At 28.8% G+C, this 18607-nt stretch overlaps 1 protein-coding gene across 1 annotated transcript in view; it reads right to left on the bottom strand.

The window, feature by feature from the left end:
• Positions 1-4428: 4428 nt before the first annotated feature.
• Positions 4429-18607, bottom strand: part of LOC122498781 (MICOS complex subunit Mic60) — a 72416-nt gene continuing 58237 nt past the window's right edge. The window contains exons 14-15 of the mRNA XM_043606694.1: positions 7755-7950; positions 4429-5014 (exon numbers count right to left, since the gene is read on the bottom strand). Of these exons, the coding sequence (XP_043462629.1) occupies positions 5009-5014; positions 7755-7950 (202 nt within the window). The 3' untranslated portion in view covers positions 4429-5008. The remainder of the gene's footprint in view (positions 5015-7754; positions 7951-18607) is intronic.

The following is an 18607-nucleotide window of genomic DNA, read 5'->3' as shown; positions in this document are numbered from 1 at the left end:
CAGATTCACACGTACTTTTTACACACGTAAAGATTAGTTTTATTTGTATTAGGGACTCATTGGGAAAATATATATCTTATATTGTTTAATCTTATTTTTGCTTATAATTTAATTATTCCTAAAACTATCCTATCTTCTCCAAATTCAAGGGATAGGATTCTCACCCCTTGGTTGAACCAATAACCAAGTAGAGGGAAGAATCCACTACCCTTTACAAATTATTTTGTCCGAAGGACACGTTTAGTTAAAGTTTCTTTAAAAATTTGATATTATTAAATTAATTTATTTAATTTTTCAAATTCGGCTCTAACATCAAATTTCATTGGTTTCGGTCTTACAATGATGACAAGTGAAAAAATTCGTCACTTTTGAAATACAAGTGAGGCGAACAGGTCATTAGCACTCCTTGCACTGGATAGAATTTATATTTACATTTATTTATGTATATTATTATAATTATATTATTTATTATACCTAATATTATATTTATACATGACCTATTCATGAATACAAAAGGTGGTCGACTATTGAAAATGAAATCAATTTTTAATATCATATGAAATATGATGTTGTTGCTTAATATATGAAGCAACGAGGGAACAAAGGCAGCCATTTGTTTATGGTGATTTTTGTGACACGAGTGGAGGTTGAGGGCGCCGGTTTTGCTCCCTAGAGAGTATTTGCTTCGATTGAAACCACTTTTGTGTTTGAACATTCAAAACTTTGTCAAAAATTAATCAATTTTTGAGTTCTAAACGCCAAAAATCCACCAAATTTATATTACTTTGAAAAAAAAATTATAGTGCAAATGGATTTACAACAATCTTATTTATTATTTATACACTCGTCTATTGCACTGAATTCTAGCTTTAAAAGTGTCCCCGTGGAAGTTTCTTACAAATAATGCCTTAAAATCTAAATTTCTTAAATATTGCGTCTACGGAACGACTTGAAATTAGAGGTACAACCGGTTTATCGACAGCCGAGCACTAATGGTGTGTACCGAACAATAATCGACAGTGTTTTTTAAAATTCAAAATGGCGGTACCCAATATGGCGGATAAAAAAAATTTTAAAATTGATCTAGGCTCATGAAAACTACTACTCGGGAGTTTTGGAGTCGCTGATTACGAATATATTCGAATAATCAATAATTAAAACTAGCCACTACCTCATTAGTTTCCAAGTTGAATTTCTGCACCGGTACAGCTACTTCTATAAACAATGACAAACCTTTAAAAAAGTCTGGGATAAATTGGACAATGTTTAATTTCTGACTATGAGACAATCGTCGATTATACGATATCTGTATCACATGTCTTAACTCTTTGATGGTAACATTGATTCCGTTTTCGTGATTTATTCATAGATAAAGTTGACCACTACACTATCTGTGTCTCTGTACCACAAACCCATTCGAAGTACAGGGTAGATTTGAGGAAGTCGGTTAATGATTAATCATTCGGTGCTCGCACATCGCTCCGACTGCGAAATTTTGGACAACGCTTCTACATGTCGGCCAAAGATACAGTTTGGTAAATTATTATACATTATTAAATTTGGTTACTGACATATTATAATTAATTGCATAATTAAATCGTGAATTACGAAAAGGGCTTAACTCAGATTTTTTTCAAATACCACTTTTTTGAATTTTTTTTGCATTATTACATATCCATTGACGTTTTCTTAAAAGGAAAATTTCATCTGAGGTACTTTAGTAAAGAAAAGTGTATTAAAAGTGATCCTTTGACTTTTAACCTAAGATTGTTTCTTTTCTAACCTATAATGCTGAATTGTTTTTAAGTTAAGAAAAAATGTAATACATTTTAAAATGAAATAAATAAATGAATAAATTGTTTTTCGATAGTAAAATATTTCATTAATATATTTTTATGATTGAAACGATTAAATTTTTTTCATGAATTTCGAAAAGGGCTCAACTCTGACAACTATAATATCAATTTTCTCAAACTCACTGTTATTAAGGACAATTATTTTATCATTTTCTCATACAAAATAGCTAGTTACTACGAAAAAAAAGCTGGAATTTTGTTAGCTGATAACTCCGGACACTTGTTTTTTACTTCAAAAAAATAACAAAGATATATTCCGAACGTCAAAACTTCCAGATATTATATTATAAAAGACATTAATAAAAAACATCAAAAACCGTCCGAAGTTACCCTATTTGACGGAATAATTTCCATTAGATTTTCCTAAGTTGCCGTGTATATTTGCTAGCGCTCTGGGAGCTTCCTATGTTGTTTGGTGGATCGCTTGGCGTTCCTAACTCTTTCTCTAGTGCATGTGACCTCATTTTACCTATAGAAGGGTGTTTTCGTATTTGTCGAATTTTTGCGTAATCGTTATCTCTCTTATTTTTATTCCATATATTAAAGTAATATTTCTCTGCGCCTTGGATTTGTTATAAACTAAAAATTCGTTTGAAATATAAAGAGAATATATAATTTCATATAATACAATAATAATCTAATATAATAATTCGAATTCTATTTATCACCAACATCCGAAAATTTGCCTTTCTTTCAACAATATACATATATTTTTAATTATCTAATATTCTTAAAAAACACAATCTTTTAACTATTCCAATAGTTCAAAAAAGTTTAGACTCAGTTATAAAATTAGAGAAAGATTTGACAAGAAAATGGGATAGAATATTGTCTATAAGTTTAATAATTGTAACGATTGCCCTGATACTTATATTGGTGAATCTAAACGGACTTCAAAAAATAGAATTAATGAATATAAAAATAACAAAAATTCAGATTCAGTTGTAAACAAGCATCAAACAGAGTAAAATCATTCTTTCAATTTTGATGATACTAAAGTTATGGATTATGAATTTTCATATAAAAAAGAGTAATTTCAGAAATGATCCATATTAAAAGCAATGAATTTACTATTAACAAGAAGATTCATTGACCCGCGTATCTGTATATAATACGAAAATTGTCACCGCGGTATTCAGTTTGACTAATCACTCACAATAACCATGTTCGTGATTTTTAATTTTAAATATTTACAATTTCGATTCCAATTTTATTTATTTAATTTTATTCCTTTGACGAAATGTTAGTGCAACCACTTTTAATTAGGTAGCCAGAATAATTCAGAAATTGTTAGGAAAATTCTTGACAAACCTTGGAGAGGAGAAGGGGTTAGGAGAGTAACACATTAATTATTTATTACACTGTCACTGAATTTAAATCTATTATAAATAATTTAATTTAATTTACTTTAAATTCTATTTTTAGCTGAACAATTTATTTATTCGTGAGAAGGTCGTCTTTAGAATTTAAATACCGCATCACAACGCGGCGACAAGCATTACTTTCAACAATCAAACTTTTATACAATAAATTTTATGCCAATCTGGCGAGAAAACAACAATTATTATAAGTAATTAAGACTCACCGTCAATACGACGCCGATCTCGGATTGCGCCTAATCCTGTCATGGCACTTGGCCATGAACGCGTCGCTACACGCGCGCTTCGTTTTCGTTTTCCTAAAGTGAGTCTAAGGTGTACTAATATTTTTACATTTTTCACTTATCCGCGCTAGATAATATCTTCGGCCGATAAAGCAGAACGCCTTATTATCTATAGTCACCAGCAATTCACTTAGGGTCTTTAATTCAAACTGTCCGCTGCCAGTATTTTGACAAGACCAAAACAACAAGTAATTTTCGTCTTCATGGTGCTCTTGAATATTCGGGAATCATATCCGAAAATATGCACCAGAAAGCACTTCCCCTGATGACTTCGGCTAATGACGGCGTTGACGGACCAGCAGATTTCCAATGAACATTTTCTCGATGACTATGAAAATAATAAAATACGATCGGCAGAATCCTTTTTCAAGTTTTGTTATTACTGTTGATTTGACGAGCTTAATTTAATTAAATTTCAATTAATTTAGTAATTCAATTTACAAGGTATAACTTATTTTTTATAAAATTCAAAATACTAATGATAATTTTTATTTATTTTTAAGAAAATGAAATGATTCATAAACTGACATATTTTCCAAAGTTGATACATTTTATTTTAAATGTTCATAATTATGGACGTATTAAATAATAATAAAGATTTTCTTTCAATTTACTTTCAATGCAAAATACATTTACTATTCGTCACCAAAATTGTTTAAAACATATTATTTTTATGAAATTAAATGAATTACATTATTATTATATAAGTTAAATTATTAAAATTGTAAATTGAGATGATTCTCCAAATGGTTAAATATAAAAATAAATTTAACACAAACCGCGTCTATCTGTGAATCAATAGTCGGTCAATTTTATTTTTTATATAAAAAAGTTAAAAACTAAACAGTTTTCTCCGGTTAAATTTCACAGTACTTGCTTGTTGAGAGGAATAAAAAATAAAACAGAACATTTGTCACTATTTATATCAATTTTACTTACAAAGTCCACTCATTGCCCGTCATTACAAAGTCAGAGACAAAAAACTTATTTTCCTGATGAGTGTGTACATTAACAAGTTTATTTAACAATAAGATGTATAACAATCTAAGTCGAAGCAACTACATATAAGTATTTTCATTCGACATTTAAAATTTGCACTTTGTCTCTATTAATTAAATCTGCATCGACTTAACGAGTGGGCCAGAAGGGTCCATAGTAGGTTTCATTTTATTCGTCGCTGTGATCCGCTATCAAATTATTTCTGAAAAGTTCTTCATTAAAGGTTATTTATGGTAGAAATTATTTTTCAACAGACTGAATTTAATTATAAATAAGAATTTATTTAAAATACACTGCTTCTCGTGTTAGATTTCTCGTAGAATGCTTGAGTTTGCTGGATAAAACCCATTTATTTCGATTCCTGAAGGATATAATTTACTAAAAAAGATGACTGTACAAGTAAGGCTGGATAACTTCGGTCTCTTCTTACAGAGTTATTTTTTCTCGATAAATAACTCATATCTGGGAAATTTAGTTACTCACATCTCGGTTATTGCTATAAAAGAAAAATTTATTATATTTTCTTTTTCTAAACCTAAAAGAGTTAGAATTTGTTTTAGTACTTAAAATTAGTAAGAATTTCTACAAATTCTACAAAGCATTTTTAACTAAAATTTTAGTAAAAGATACTTAGAACCACCATACAAAATAATAAAATTTTACTACGTAGTAGTTAAAATTCATACTGTTTTAAATTTAGAAAGTATTACATACAAACAACATTTTTATATAACGTTAACAAAACCTAGGAGAGTTCTAACTTGGGCTTACCTGGAATAAATAATTTTGATCTTTTAAAAATGTTTTCAAGTTTATTATTTATTTAAATACTCATTAGTTTACTTTAGTTGTAAAATTGATAATTTTTTTTAAAGTTTAAATTTTTCTATTTTTTTCAAAAATTATTGTTAAACAATTATAAGTTAAAATAATAACCCATAGTCCAAATGTTTGGACTATTCAAATGCAAAGTTTAGTGAAAATTGTGTAAAGATTTAAGTGTCTTGATTAAATAAATGTTTTGCATGAAACTTGCCTGAACAATTAAATGTTTCACTAAACTTTGCATTTAAATATTTCAAACATTTCAAGTAAATATTTAATAAATTTTCAGGAAATTTTAATATTTTTGGCGTTAATTATTGTTTATTTATTACAAAATTGGATTTCAAGTGCACTAATTGGTACACGACTTTTCACAAATTGGAACAATTAGAATGTAAGCGTTTATAAATTGTTACTTAACCATTTTTTCATAAAAACGAAATATTTTATTATATTTTGACAATAAAACTTTATCTAAAGTTGTATTTGCTTTAAAAATTGATATAAATATCTTCTTATCAGAAAAAAAATATTTCTGTCAAAAGATGAAAGGCATTTTTGACTATTAAGTGTAGTGGAAATTTATTAACATCTTTTTCTTTATTTTATTACAAGGACTACCATTTCATTACATGCTTTTTTTGCTTTAGTCCGCGATATTGATTCCAGTATACAGAAATTCCAAATTTCCCACTCCGCATTAAAAAGCTGACATTTATAGCTTTAATTTGACCTACAATAAATTGCTTTTTGATGAAAATAAAAATGGTGAGCATGGGTGATCCAGTTGAATATTTCATTGTATTTGCGACATGGAGAAAAATAGTCAGATAACTGATATATCTTCATAAAACTTGATATTTACGGGTTTTTGAAATTGCTGACTGTGAATTTGGTTTTAGAATTTGAAAATATCTGCAAAATTTTCTTTGGTAAACAGTATAATGCAGCACTAATTGAATTTTTTTGGAATTCGATTTATAAAAGCCAAATGAATTCGGTGAAGCCGAATATATAGCCGAACCAGTAATTTCATTATTCCAAACTAAATGAAAAGGTTTTTTGATGGTCCACAAAATCGAAAATTGTTAAAAGATGAGATATTTTTTACTAACAAAAAGTATAAAAATGAAAAAGCCATGAGGCTCAATTTTAAAGTAACTGCGTCGAAAAATTTCTACGGAATTACAAAAGCGAGAATTAAGGAGTGATAGTTATTAAATAATATGATTATAAACTTCGGAAATATAGGATGTTTGATGAGTTTAAAGCTGCATTACTGAGACTCACATCTACATTACTTCCTCACTCTCGCACGATACGATTACTTGCCTGATACTTGAGGAAATTCTTGTCATATTTAGTCTATATTAACTATCCCATTAAGCTGCAGTAACTAATTTTTCTATTTTCAGAAGATGTCAATTATAAATTTTAGTTGAGAAGACTGTATGAAGAGCGTATAAAAAAACTAAAAAATATAAAAAAAAGTATAAAGCATGAACAAAAAAACTTTAAAATATATTTACAAGACAGTGCTCGGCATTATTAAAATTATACATATTTAAATTTTAACTCTAAAATATTGTAATATTTAAAAAATGAAATGAATATTCCATTAAAGATAATTTTTTGCGGAGTCTATTACGGACTTTATATAAGCAGATGTGCAATATTTTGATAAGATTCGTATATGGTTGACAATAGCAACAGCCTGCTTTGCAAGGAAAGTTTAAGTTCATCTAAAGTAACAAGGATAAGTTAATATACCATGGTAATTTTTAAGGAATATTGAGGAAATATTATACTGAATTTTCTCCTTCATATGTGGACATTTTGTCGGGCGCTCATTATGTCGGTTCTAGTTATTGTTATTTTTTAAGATAAGTTCTAAATTTAATGTTTTACTGAGTAGTGCACAACCCACGCTTTGATATAACCAAAAAACTTAAGGATAAATTATTTTATTTATTTAATATTTTCATGTTTGTACTTGTCAAGTATTATTGTGTGAGATGGCTATTAATGAAAATATTGTCTTTATACAGGAATAATTCAAAATAGGTAAGACCAAGTTAAAACCAAGCTAATCCTCCTGTTTCGACTCTTTTTGACAATGAAGATAAGAGGTGATATCAAGCAGTAGTACCAATAATTCCGCCCCCTCAATTACTATGACGGTACAAATAGTAACTGCGGTACTACATGCTTTAATCCATTCGAATAAGGCGGCACATGCGATTATTGAGATTACGAACTTCACTTAAGATAAGTTTGTTCAATCTAAAGTTTTTAATTTCTAAACAGGTCAATAAATAAAAAGTTGGAATCCTTTTAGTTTAAAAAATATATAAATCTTCATGAATTTAAATTATATTATTTTTATTAAAATCTGTTGTTTTTTTAAATACCTTTATAGTCTTCGCGTCTCCAAGAAAGATGAGGCCATTAGCCCCAGCGTACGCAAGTAAAGCATCCACAGCCTGCTGAGTTTCTAAAAGAATTCTAGCTTCGTTCATCCAGTCGTTAGCAATGTTTCGAGATGCTCCTTTCAATAAATTCATATATCGTAGCGTCATTTTGAAGTCACTTCGATCCAAGTAATACCTGTAATCAAGAATTAAAAAAATTTAAAAAGAAAGTTTGAGAACATTTCCTGGATAGAATTTAGACCCCCTTTTTGTCACTCGTTTTTTAAGGGGCAGTGTCACCTTTGACCTGAAGAAAAATTGATTTTATTTTCTTTTGCTTAAACGATACTTTATAATGTTTAGATTAGAAATTATATAATGAGAAGTGATTTCAAAGTTATTTTATGTGAAAAAATCGACATCTGCAGAAAATAAAGGAAATATTAATATAAAAGGTCACTTATATGGTGCATATATTTACAAGACAGTTCTCGGCGCATTATTAAAATTATACACATATTTAAATTTTAGATTAACAGTGGTTTCAATTTTCATGTTTTCACATTTTAAAAGTTTAAATGCGTTTTTCTCGAAATGACATTTTTCAAAGAGGTGGACAGTCTGGCTCGAACAGTTTTGATCAGATTGACTTCGGCCAACGTTTTTTTTGTTCGTCATTTACTAATACTTTAGAGTACGTAGCATATTTTTTTGTGTTTGTTTTTTTGGCAATAGATTTTTTGAAAAAATTTTGTCCTAAAAATCGACTTTTTTCGCTTAATGAAAGCCAAATACACAAAAATTAATATTTTAAAAATATCCTACGTACTCTAAAGCTACATTTATAACAGATTCATAAAAGCTTTGAATTTTTGTTTTAGATTGAACGGTCTAACCGATTTGCCCTACAGAGAAACGAGAACAACTTTAGCGCCCTCTATAGGCAACAATTTGGAACTATTTTTTAAGTATAAATATATTTTCGTAAACTTAAAATGTGAACAAATAAAGTTCTCGAAAACAAATTTTGTTTACTTTCTTCCTGTGTCTTAAAAAATTCATGAAAACAGGTTCAAAAGAGACCTCATTGAACCTCAAAGGTGTCACTTCCTCTTAAGCGTCATTAAAAACTTTAAACCATGTCGAAAATCTCACATTCAGATGTTAAGAGGTTGAAAAGAGGTTTTTGTTTTGTGTTACCTCGTGATAAAATTTTACTTTGTATACTACTAAAATATTTGTATTAGTTTAATATTTGTTTTGTATTGATATTATTATTTGTTTTTATTATTCTTGTTTGTATTACTATTTTCTATTATATATAAATTAATATTTTTTTACAATTATTATTATTCTTGTCATCTCTGCGTTAAAAAAAACTTTTTTCCATTTTTCACATTTGATCATAGCACATAGCCCACATAGTTTTCGAACACTTGCTGTCGACAGGCAGCAGTTTCCGACATCCGGTGAATTTTGCCATGGTTTATCGGTACAAAGTAAGGGAGGAGAAGGTTAGAGACATTTTCAGTAGGAAACTCGATCTCTAAATGGTTTAAACACCGTTTTCACACAGAAAGTTAGATCAGAAGTTCAGACACATTATTACTATATTCACTAACAAATTCTCAGGGAAGTTTCAAGCATCAGATTACTTCGCGATTCCGCCATTGACGCATGTAAAGTAAAAATATATCGAGATATAAAGAGAAAAATTCAGTATCTCAATTTTAAAATTTAAACATCAATTTCTAAACGCAAAAAAAAATTTATTTCATAAAAAAAGAAGCATAAAAAATGGACTTTTAAGATTAACCAAATAAAAATACAGATTTGACACAAAAATTTAATTTTGTTTTTCCCTGACTTTACCCTGATTTCCAGATAATATATTTAACTTTTTCCCTCACCCTAAAGAATATTCTGATACACTCAAAAAATTAATAGATACTCAAAAAAATATTCTAATACATTTATTTGTGAATTTCCTTAATTGTAAAATTAATCAAAAATACCAATAACTTCATTTTTAAATAAATATTAAATCATTATTATTTTTCCATAAAGAATACGATTTTCAAAATTTCTAATTCAAACCTTTTGAAATTCAATAACTTATTATAATAATAAAAGGTCACCTAATGATAAAATCATTATTTTATATTATAAGAATATATTGTTACTGTAACTTCTTCAAAATTATTTTCATCATTTCAATTCAATTATTATTTTCTACAATAATTTTTAAATAAAATTCTTCTTTAAAGCAATTATTTTTAATAATTTTGAATAAAGTTCTTTTGAGAATTTTCAAATTCATTTGTTTACAATTCAATTTTACAAAATTTCTATTATTCAGAAATTCTTCATTTAAATATACATTAGAAAATGAAAACTTGAAATATAATTATATATTTAATTAAGCTTTTGAAAAACATTAGATTCATAGAATTTTTAATTAAAATTATGAAAAATTCAAATTTTCAAAGATTTTAATTTGGAAACTTTTTTAAAATTTCATTATTTCTAAAAATTGCAATTATTAGTAACTTCTCAAAAATTCAAGTAGTTTAAAACTTTAACTGAAATTAATTTTTAAATCAATTTTTATTAGAAAATTTTACGAGAATTCAATTATTTAAATACAAACATAGATAATTTATTGAATAATTGAATGTTTCTTAAAATTGAATTCTTATTACGTAATATTATTAACAAATTTTTAAATAATTAAATTCTTATTTGTATTTTAATAACATATTTAAGAATAATTACATTTTTCGAAGAATTCGATTAAAATTGTATTTATTTTATGAAAATAATTGAATTTTACAATAAATTTTATCAAAATTTCTGATTATAATTGACTTTTGGCGAAGAATTTTGCTATTTATAAAGATAATTAAAATGTTGACAAGAATTTAAAAAAAAAATTTTGAAAATAATTGAATTTCTGGAAAGAATTTTAATATTAATTAAGATAGTTGGATTTTTTCAAAGAAGTGCGTTAAAATTTTAAAAAATTGAAATTAATTTGAACAGAATTGAAATTTTTCAAATAAATACTTCATTGAATGATTTATCAAATAACTTTATGGCAGATCTTCAATAGAAGTAAGTTATTTAAAATAAATTATTGTCAGAAATAGAAAAAATTTCAGGATTTTTTAGAATTCGTGGTAAAAAATGTAGTAAAAAATACTATTTTTGACAGTAAATTTAACTAGTGACAAGGTAATTTTAAATATTTATTGTTAGTACTTGGAAAAAACTTTGGAAAAAATACTGTTGTTCAACTGCATGATCAAATAAATTCTATTTTTTTAATGAATTTTTTATTTTATTGGAAAACAAGCACGTTAAGTTGACACATTATTGATTTTGGTTTTACCTTACAACAAAGCAAATCATATAAAAGAAATTCAGTTAGAATCAACATTCCATTTTCATACATATATGCATGACTATTTTGTAAATATCACTAAAAGTAAACTAGCAATGCATCCATTTTCATTTCATAAATTTGTTTACATTATCTGCAGCGTTCGCAAATTTATGCATGAAGTTATTATTCCGCATGTAAATAAAACAAATTCTTTTTTTTTTGGAAAATCTGCTAGTTCACTAAATTTAACGTAAATGTTTAAATGCGAATAAAAACAAATCAAAAATAATAAAATCTATTTAAAACTTTGTGTATATACATTTATTTTATAACTTATCTATGAATTGTCAAAAGTCACTACATTTTAAATATACGCTTTCTTTAAAATCTTGCAAATAGTTAAAAATGTTTTACTACTAAAATATTAAGTACTGGGTCAAACCCCGTCAACAAAGACTAAAATTTTAAAAGTTCTTTTTAAAAGTAAAAACATTTATGAAAATCTATAGTTCATAACGAAATAAAGAAATACTTTTAACAATTTTTCTAAATTAAAAATTTTTATAACTTTTTATCACAATAACAAATTTTTGAATTATTTTAAAATAAATATTAATAACTGACCTTGATAAATAATGTTTTATTAATTATTTTATATTAATTTTTTCTTTAATCGATAAATGTGAATATTATATTATAAAGGAGTACTATTGTTATGAAAAAAAATTTTTTTTTTAAGGTTTATAAATAAATAAGAAAAATTAAAGTTTTTTTTTAAAATCGGCCTCAAGGAATCTCTTAGGAATTTAATAACGAGTGTTTTTAAAAAAAAGAAGATAAGGTATGGTATGTATAAATTTCATTAAAATGATTGCTCTAGAAATCATAAAAGCTACACATTGTTTATAAAACCCGTGTAGAAATTGCCCTACTAGGGCCATAGTAAGGAATGAAACGCCGCGCCCGATCAGGGCCAGATCGGGGTGACAAGAAAATGTGGATTTCCTGATCAGGGCCACATCGGGCGCGGCGTTTCATTCCCTAATAGGTCGGCCCTATCCGGCCCTGATCAGGGCCCCAGCGAAATTTCTACACGGGAATTGTTATTAAAAATTAAAAATGATTTATTACTATTTATTTATAAACCTTACAAAAAAGAATTTTTTCATAACAATAGTACTCCTTTATAATATAATATTTACATTCATCGCTTAAAGAAAAAATTAACATAAAATAATTAATAAAACATTATTTATCAAGGTCAGTTATTAATTTATTTTAAAATAATTCAAAAATTTGTTATTGTGAAAAAAGTTATAAAAATTTTTAATTTCGAAAAATGGTTAAAAGTGTTTCTTTAATTCGTTGTGAACTAAAGATTTTTCTAAATGTTTTTACTTTTACAAAAAACTTAAAAAAAATTTAGTCCGTGTTGACGTGGTTTGACCCTACTTTAATGTAAATGAAATATTTGTAAGATATTGTAAATAATAATTTGAATGATTGATAGTAAATTGCTTTAAAGTTACTCAAAGAAAAGTTCGTTTTTCACAGAATAAATTAAATTGAAAGTCTACGAACGTTTTATACATATATAAGGATTTTCGTCCCTAGAGTCGATTCCGATGGATTCTGCATTGCGCAGAAAGGTTAAAAATTCACAAGATTCGAATGAACGAAGAGGCATCAGTATATGTAAAGTTTTTTTTGTGCGAAAATTTCTCTCGTGTAGATATTTTACTCTCAAGTTCAATTTCGAAAGTCATTGGTTGTTTACAAAATCCTCTGCAAAAATTTTCATCTCACAAATTCAAATTACAAAACCTTAAAAATGGTTTAATCAAATATTCCTCTGAATATGTTATATAATATGAGATCCTAATCAATTGTTGAGAAAGTTTTTGAAAAAAAAATTTTTCTAATCTCTAAATTATTTGACCTTGAGTACAAAACCCCAGGTGCGATTTTTTGGTCGGCCCATAGTTGGGCCAACTTTTACAAAGTCGGTCCAACTTCTCGTGCCAGAGGTTGGGCCAACCATACAGATGATAACGGCGACCGTCTAATGGCGACGATGGTTGGCCCGACAACTCATAAGGAAGTTGGCCCAACTTACAATGCATATGTTGTGCCAACTATACATTTCAATGGTTGGTCCAAAGACTGACGCCAAAGTTGGCACAACTTTAGATGCGTAAGTTGGGCCAACCACAATTTTCAAAGTTTGGCCAACTTCAACAGCCAAAGGTAAAAAATTATTAAAAAACTACATTATTTAAACAATTAACACGTTATTATTAGCGGGAACATCAGATATAACCTTTACCTATTATTATTAAACACAATCTCATACATACATTTTCGAAAATATCTATCGCTCGCTGGGATCGAACCCCTAACCTAACGCACCGAAGACTTATACACTGACCACTACGCTACGCTCACATGGGAGTGCATAACGCAAAATGTATATTTAAGCTGCAACAGTCGGGCCAACCGTGGCCCAGAGTTCGGCCAACCAAGAAAAATCAAGTCAATTAAACTGCGTTTCACAAAGTTTTGCCCACCGTCGGGCCAACCGTGGCCCAAAGTTCGGCCGACCAAGAAAGTTTAAGTCAATGAAACTGCGTTTCTAGAGTTTTGCCAACCGTTGGGCCAACCGTGGCCCAGAGTTCGGCCAACCAAGAAAGTTTAAGTCAATTAAACTGTGTTTCACAAAGTTTTGCCCACCGTCGGGCCAACCGTGGCTCAAAGTTCGGCCAACCAAGAAAGTTTAAGTCAATTAAACTGTGTTTCACATAGTTTTGCCAACCGTTGGGCCAACCGTGGCCCAGAGTTCGGCCAACCAAGAAAGTTTAAGTCATTTAAACTGCGTTTCTAGAGTTTTGCCAACCGTTGGGCCAACCGTTGCCCAGAGTTCGGCCAACCAAGAAAAATCAAGTCAATTAAACTGCGTTTCACAGAGTTTTGCCAACCGTTGGGCCAACCGTGGCCCAGAGTTCGGCCAACCAAAAAAATGTTAGTCAATTAAACTCCGTTTCACAGAGTTTTGCCAACCGTCGGGCCAACCTTGGCCCAGAGTTCGGCCAACCAAGAAAAATCAAGTCAATTAAACGGCGTTTCACAAAGTTTTGCCCACCGTCGGGCCAACCGTGGCCCAGAGTTCGGCCAACCAAGAAAGTTTAAGTCATTTAAACTGCGTTTCTAGAGTTTTGCCAACCGTTGGGCCAACCGTTGCCCAGAGTTCGGCCAACCAAGAAAAATCAAGTCAATTAAACTGCGTTTCACAGAGTTTTGCCAACCATTGGGCCAACCGTGGCCCAGAGTTCGGCCAACCAAGAAAGTTTAAGTCATTTAAACTGCGTTTCTAGAGTTTTGCCAACCGTTGGGCCAACCGTTGCCCAGAGTTCGGCCAACCAAGAAAAATCAAGTCAATTAAACTGCGTTTCACAGAGTTTTGCCAACCGTTGGGCCAACCGTGGCCCAGAGTTCGGCCAACCAAGAAAGTTTAAGTCAATTAAACTGCGTTTCACATAGTTTTGCCAACCGTCGGGCCAACCGTGGCCCAGAGTTCGGCCAACCAAAATAATGTAAGTCAATTAAACTGTGTTTCACATAGTTTTGCCAACCGTTGGGCCAACCGTGGCCCAGAGTTCGGCCAACCGAAACTGAAAGTCTTTTAAACTACGTTTGGATAAGTTGTGCCAACCTTTATCGCCAAAGTTGGCCCGACGGTTGGTTAAACTCTGCATTTAATGGTTGGCTTGCAAAGTCGGGCCAACTGTGGGCACAAGTACTTGCCAAAGTTGGGCAAACTCTGGCAACCAAAACTTTGCTTCCCAAAGTTAGGCCAACCTTGGGCCAACCTTCAAACTCTGGCGGCCAACCTAAATTCGCACCTGGGACACGGATATTTAAAAAAAACTAAAAGGTTTTGTTTTAAAAATTTTTTTTTCTAAATATGGGATTTAAAAACATTTAAAATATTGAAAATTTAATGAATGAAAAATTTTTTCCGCCATGCTAATTCAATCTCAATGGGCGTCAGAATTTTATGTGTGGTTTTACTTTCCGGAGGCTCAAAAGGAGAATGTTTTCTAATGCGAGGAAAGATGTTTAGAAGAAATGAAAAAAAAGATAAAAACAATAAAGAAAAAAAGGTTTATGATGCATACGGTTGTCTAAAAGTAGTTATCAAATTTTTTCATGACACTAAATTGCACACATTGTAATAAAAGCGGATATGATCTTTATCTTCAGCAATATGGGATCAAAAGATAAAAGTGGGATAATCTGAATCGTTATTAATTTCCCTTTTTCAATGAAATTTTCTGGAACGCGGACTACACGAAGATGAGTGAAAGCCATAAAGTGGTAAATTGGGGATTTCTTCAAGATGTATAACATCGGATATTATATGGCAGGTGTTTTCATTTCAAATCATAAAAATCTTACCCTCCACTATTCTTGTTTATCCCCTACATTTCAACAAAATTAATTTAAAAGTTGAAAATAAAAATAAGTAAAAATAAATGCAAAACCTCTGTAAAATTAAACCTGAAATTTTTTGCTTCATTTTACAAAGATTTTGCTTCCTCATGAAGATTTTCATTTTATGACAATTAGAATTTTTACATTATTGACATACATTATAACAATTTTATACTAAAAAGCTAGACCGTATATATAGTTCAAAAATAGATAATTTAAAATTTTTAAATTGGTGAAATATATTTTTTGTCAGTTCTATACTGAAAAAAAGAGATACTTTTTTTGGAGAGAAATTTTCGAGTCAAGAGAAAAAAAACAGGATGCGTAATGTTCATTACATGAATATTTTGCTTCTATTCCTCTTTACGATCAGCAAGAAATTTTCTTCCTCGTGAAGGAAGAAATATCATTTTATCATTCTTTGGGGAATTTTTATACAAATCGATACGGTATATTTTGTAAATTTAAAATAAAAAAGAAATTTTTAGAAAAATTAGTAATTTCAATTAATTAGGTTTAATTCTCAGGTAATTTCTAATATATTTTAACATTTGTACTGTCCAATCCATTCGTCTTAGTGCAAAAAATAAGATTTTATTATAAAGTAATATAATTCAGAATAAGGCAAAAATTTTATTAAAAAAGTCAAATTTTCAGCTTTAATTGTGGTTAAGCCTCTTAAGTTCCAATATATCTAATACAATAAATAATTCATATAGACTAATTAAATAAAAATGCCAAGTTTTCAGCTTTAATTGTGATTAATTCTCTAAATCTTAATACAATTGATACTTTATATAGACCAATCGATTCATCTTGATGCAAAAAATAAATTTTTATTACTTATTCCCTTCAGTATAATATTCAACATAAAATAATTATTTGTGAGAATTTTCTAAAATCCTTTTTTCAGTTTTGAGATATATATGATAAATATACACAGCAATTTTTTCCAAAAGTTGCTAAAATATCTTCCAGTTATCATGTTCACCAAAAAGGTAGCCACATATACACATACAAACATCCGGACAGGATGTTCAGGATCTCATATAACATATACTCCTATATATAGAGGAAAATTACTTGAACACATTTTTAAAAATTTTATAAAATAAAGGACTACAAAGCTTCCTCCACAAGGAATTTTTCATTTTTGATAAAAAAATATGAATTTTGTATAAACAAATTAAGTTTTATAAGGTTTCGTACACGAAGTGTACCAAACGGAATCCTAATATTATAGTCTCGCTTTTTATAAAAATTTTCTTGGTCTAGAAAAAAAACTACAAGACCGATTCAGTTCGAATTTGTTATAAACATGTATTTTTCAATGTAGAATCCAAAAAATATGTAAAAAACCGCTGCCAAATTGTACATTTTTATAATTTTGGTGTTCATTTCATAAACACTTTGCTTCCTCATAGAAATAATAATAATTGAAATATAGGAATTACTTTTTATAAAAAGGTTAAAAATCATTAAATCTTGATTCAAGAAATGTGTTTTCGTATATTCTATAAAATGGTAATAATAGTTTAATAATTACATATAAGTTAATAAACAAGAATGTTGAAAAAATGATATATTTTCCACAATTCTTGATTTTTCAAATACCAATAATTTGATAATTTCTGACCGAATCAGGTTAAAAAAAAAAGGTTAATCAAAGCGTTTTAGATTTTTAAAACTTTAATATGGACGAAAAATGTTGAATGAAGGCTCAAAAAAAGTGTCTAAAAAACTCTACAAAACTAAAGAAAAACATTTATAGGTGTCCTAACATTTTTTTAAAGTAATGGACAAAAAACGTTTTTTTACAAAATGAAAAACGCAAAAAAAATATAGTTAAACTTTATGAATCGGACTGAAAATACTCTCATTTTATGTCCCCTGGGGAGACCTACAATTTAAAAAAAATTGAAGCCTTTAGCTCATTCGTATATAAAGTACTATGATAAAAGTAAGTTTATAAATATGTCAAAAAATCACAATCGAAAATTTTGCTAATACAATCCTTCCTCTATGAGAAAGCAATATGATTCGATTTGATTTTTACGGAGATTTTTAAGATTTTTATAAATATGCTGAATCTATTTTTTCCAAACTCAGTCATTTAAACGAATTTTTCTGAAACTGTTTATAAAGATATATTTTTCATCACAAATTAAGAGGAAAAAGACGATTTAAATTGATTCGATTACGAATCTGAAGTCACTTTCAAGAAATTTTAGCTTCATACTGTTGTATAATGTAATGAATAAAATGAAATAAAATGAATTATTTTAATTTGCTAATTTTTTAAACATTGTTTGATTACATGACAGTAGAAAATAGAACTGAGCATTCAAAATATAATCTAAAAATGGACTGAATGATCGGGTAATTTCGGATATAATGAGTGAAGATTTTAGGAAGTAGTAGTAGTAGTATTCGTTTGAGGAGGTGGGGAAAATTCTCGTCCTTTAATAAAATGCTCGTTTTGCGGTGACTCTCTGCCTCAATCGTTCGGAATTATTTAAGTAGAGAAAACTCCGCGCCATATTTTATATCCGACACCGAGAAAATAAAGGTAAATTAACCCCTTCATAGTCCAGTGAAAATAAAGTTTTTGTGCCATAAATGTTAAAAAAAAAATTTTTTTAACGAATTTCCTAACATTAAAATTTGTTTTAGTTGCTATTTTGAAGCCACTATTTTGAATTTAAAATTTTCGACCACGGATTTGTATTCAGTGACGAAAACCCCCGAGTAGGCATTGTCAGACAGATTCGTTAACTTTAAATTTTTTTTTGGTCGCCATTTTGAATTTTCAATTTTCGACAACGTATTTGGATTCAGCGACCCAGAAAACCCCCGTGTAAGCATTTTTAGCCAGATTCGTTAAATTTTAAATGTCTTTTTTTCGATCCCCCTATAGGGGTCATGGACATACAGGACACGACATTTTTGTGCTTCTATAGAGGTCAGTGACAGTGAA

Source organism: Leptopilina heterotoma, unplaced genomic scaffold (assembly GCF_015476425.1).
Source record: "Leptopilina heterotoma isolate Lh14 unplaced genomic scaffold, ASM1547642v1 Lhet_16, whole genome shotgun sequence".
Taxonomy (NCBI): domain Eukaryota; kingdom Metazoa; phylum Arthropoda; class Insecta; order Hymenoptera; family Figitidae; genus Leptopilina; species Leptopilina heterotoma.
The sequence above is the reverse complement of the archived record's forward strand: the minus strand, read 5'-3'. Positions and strand labels throughout refer to the sequence as shown.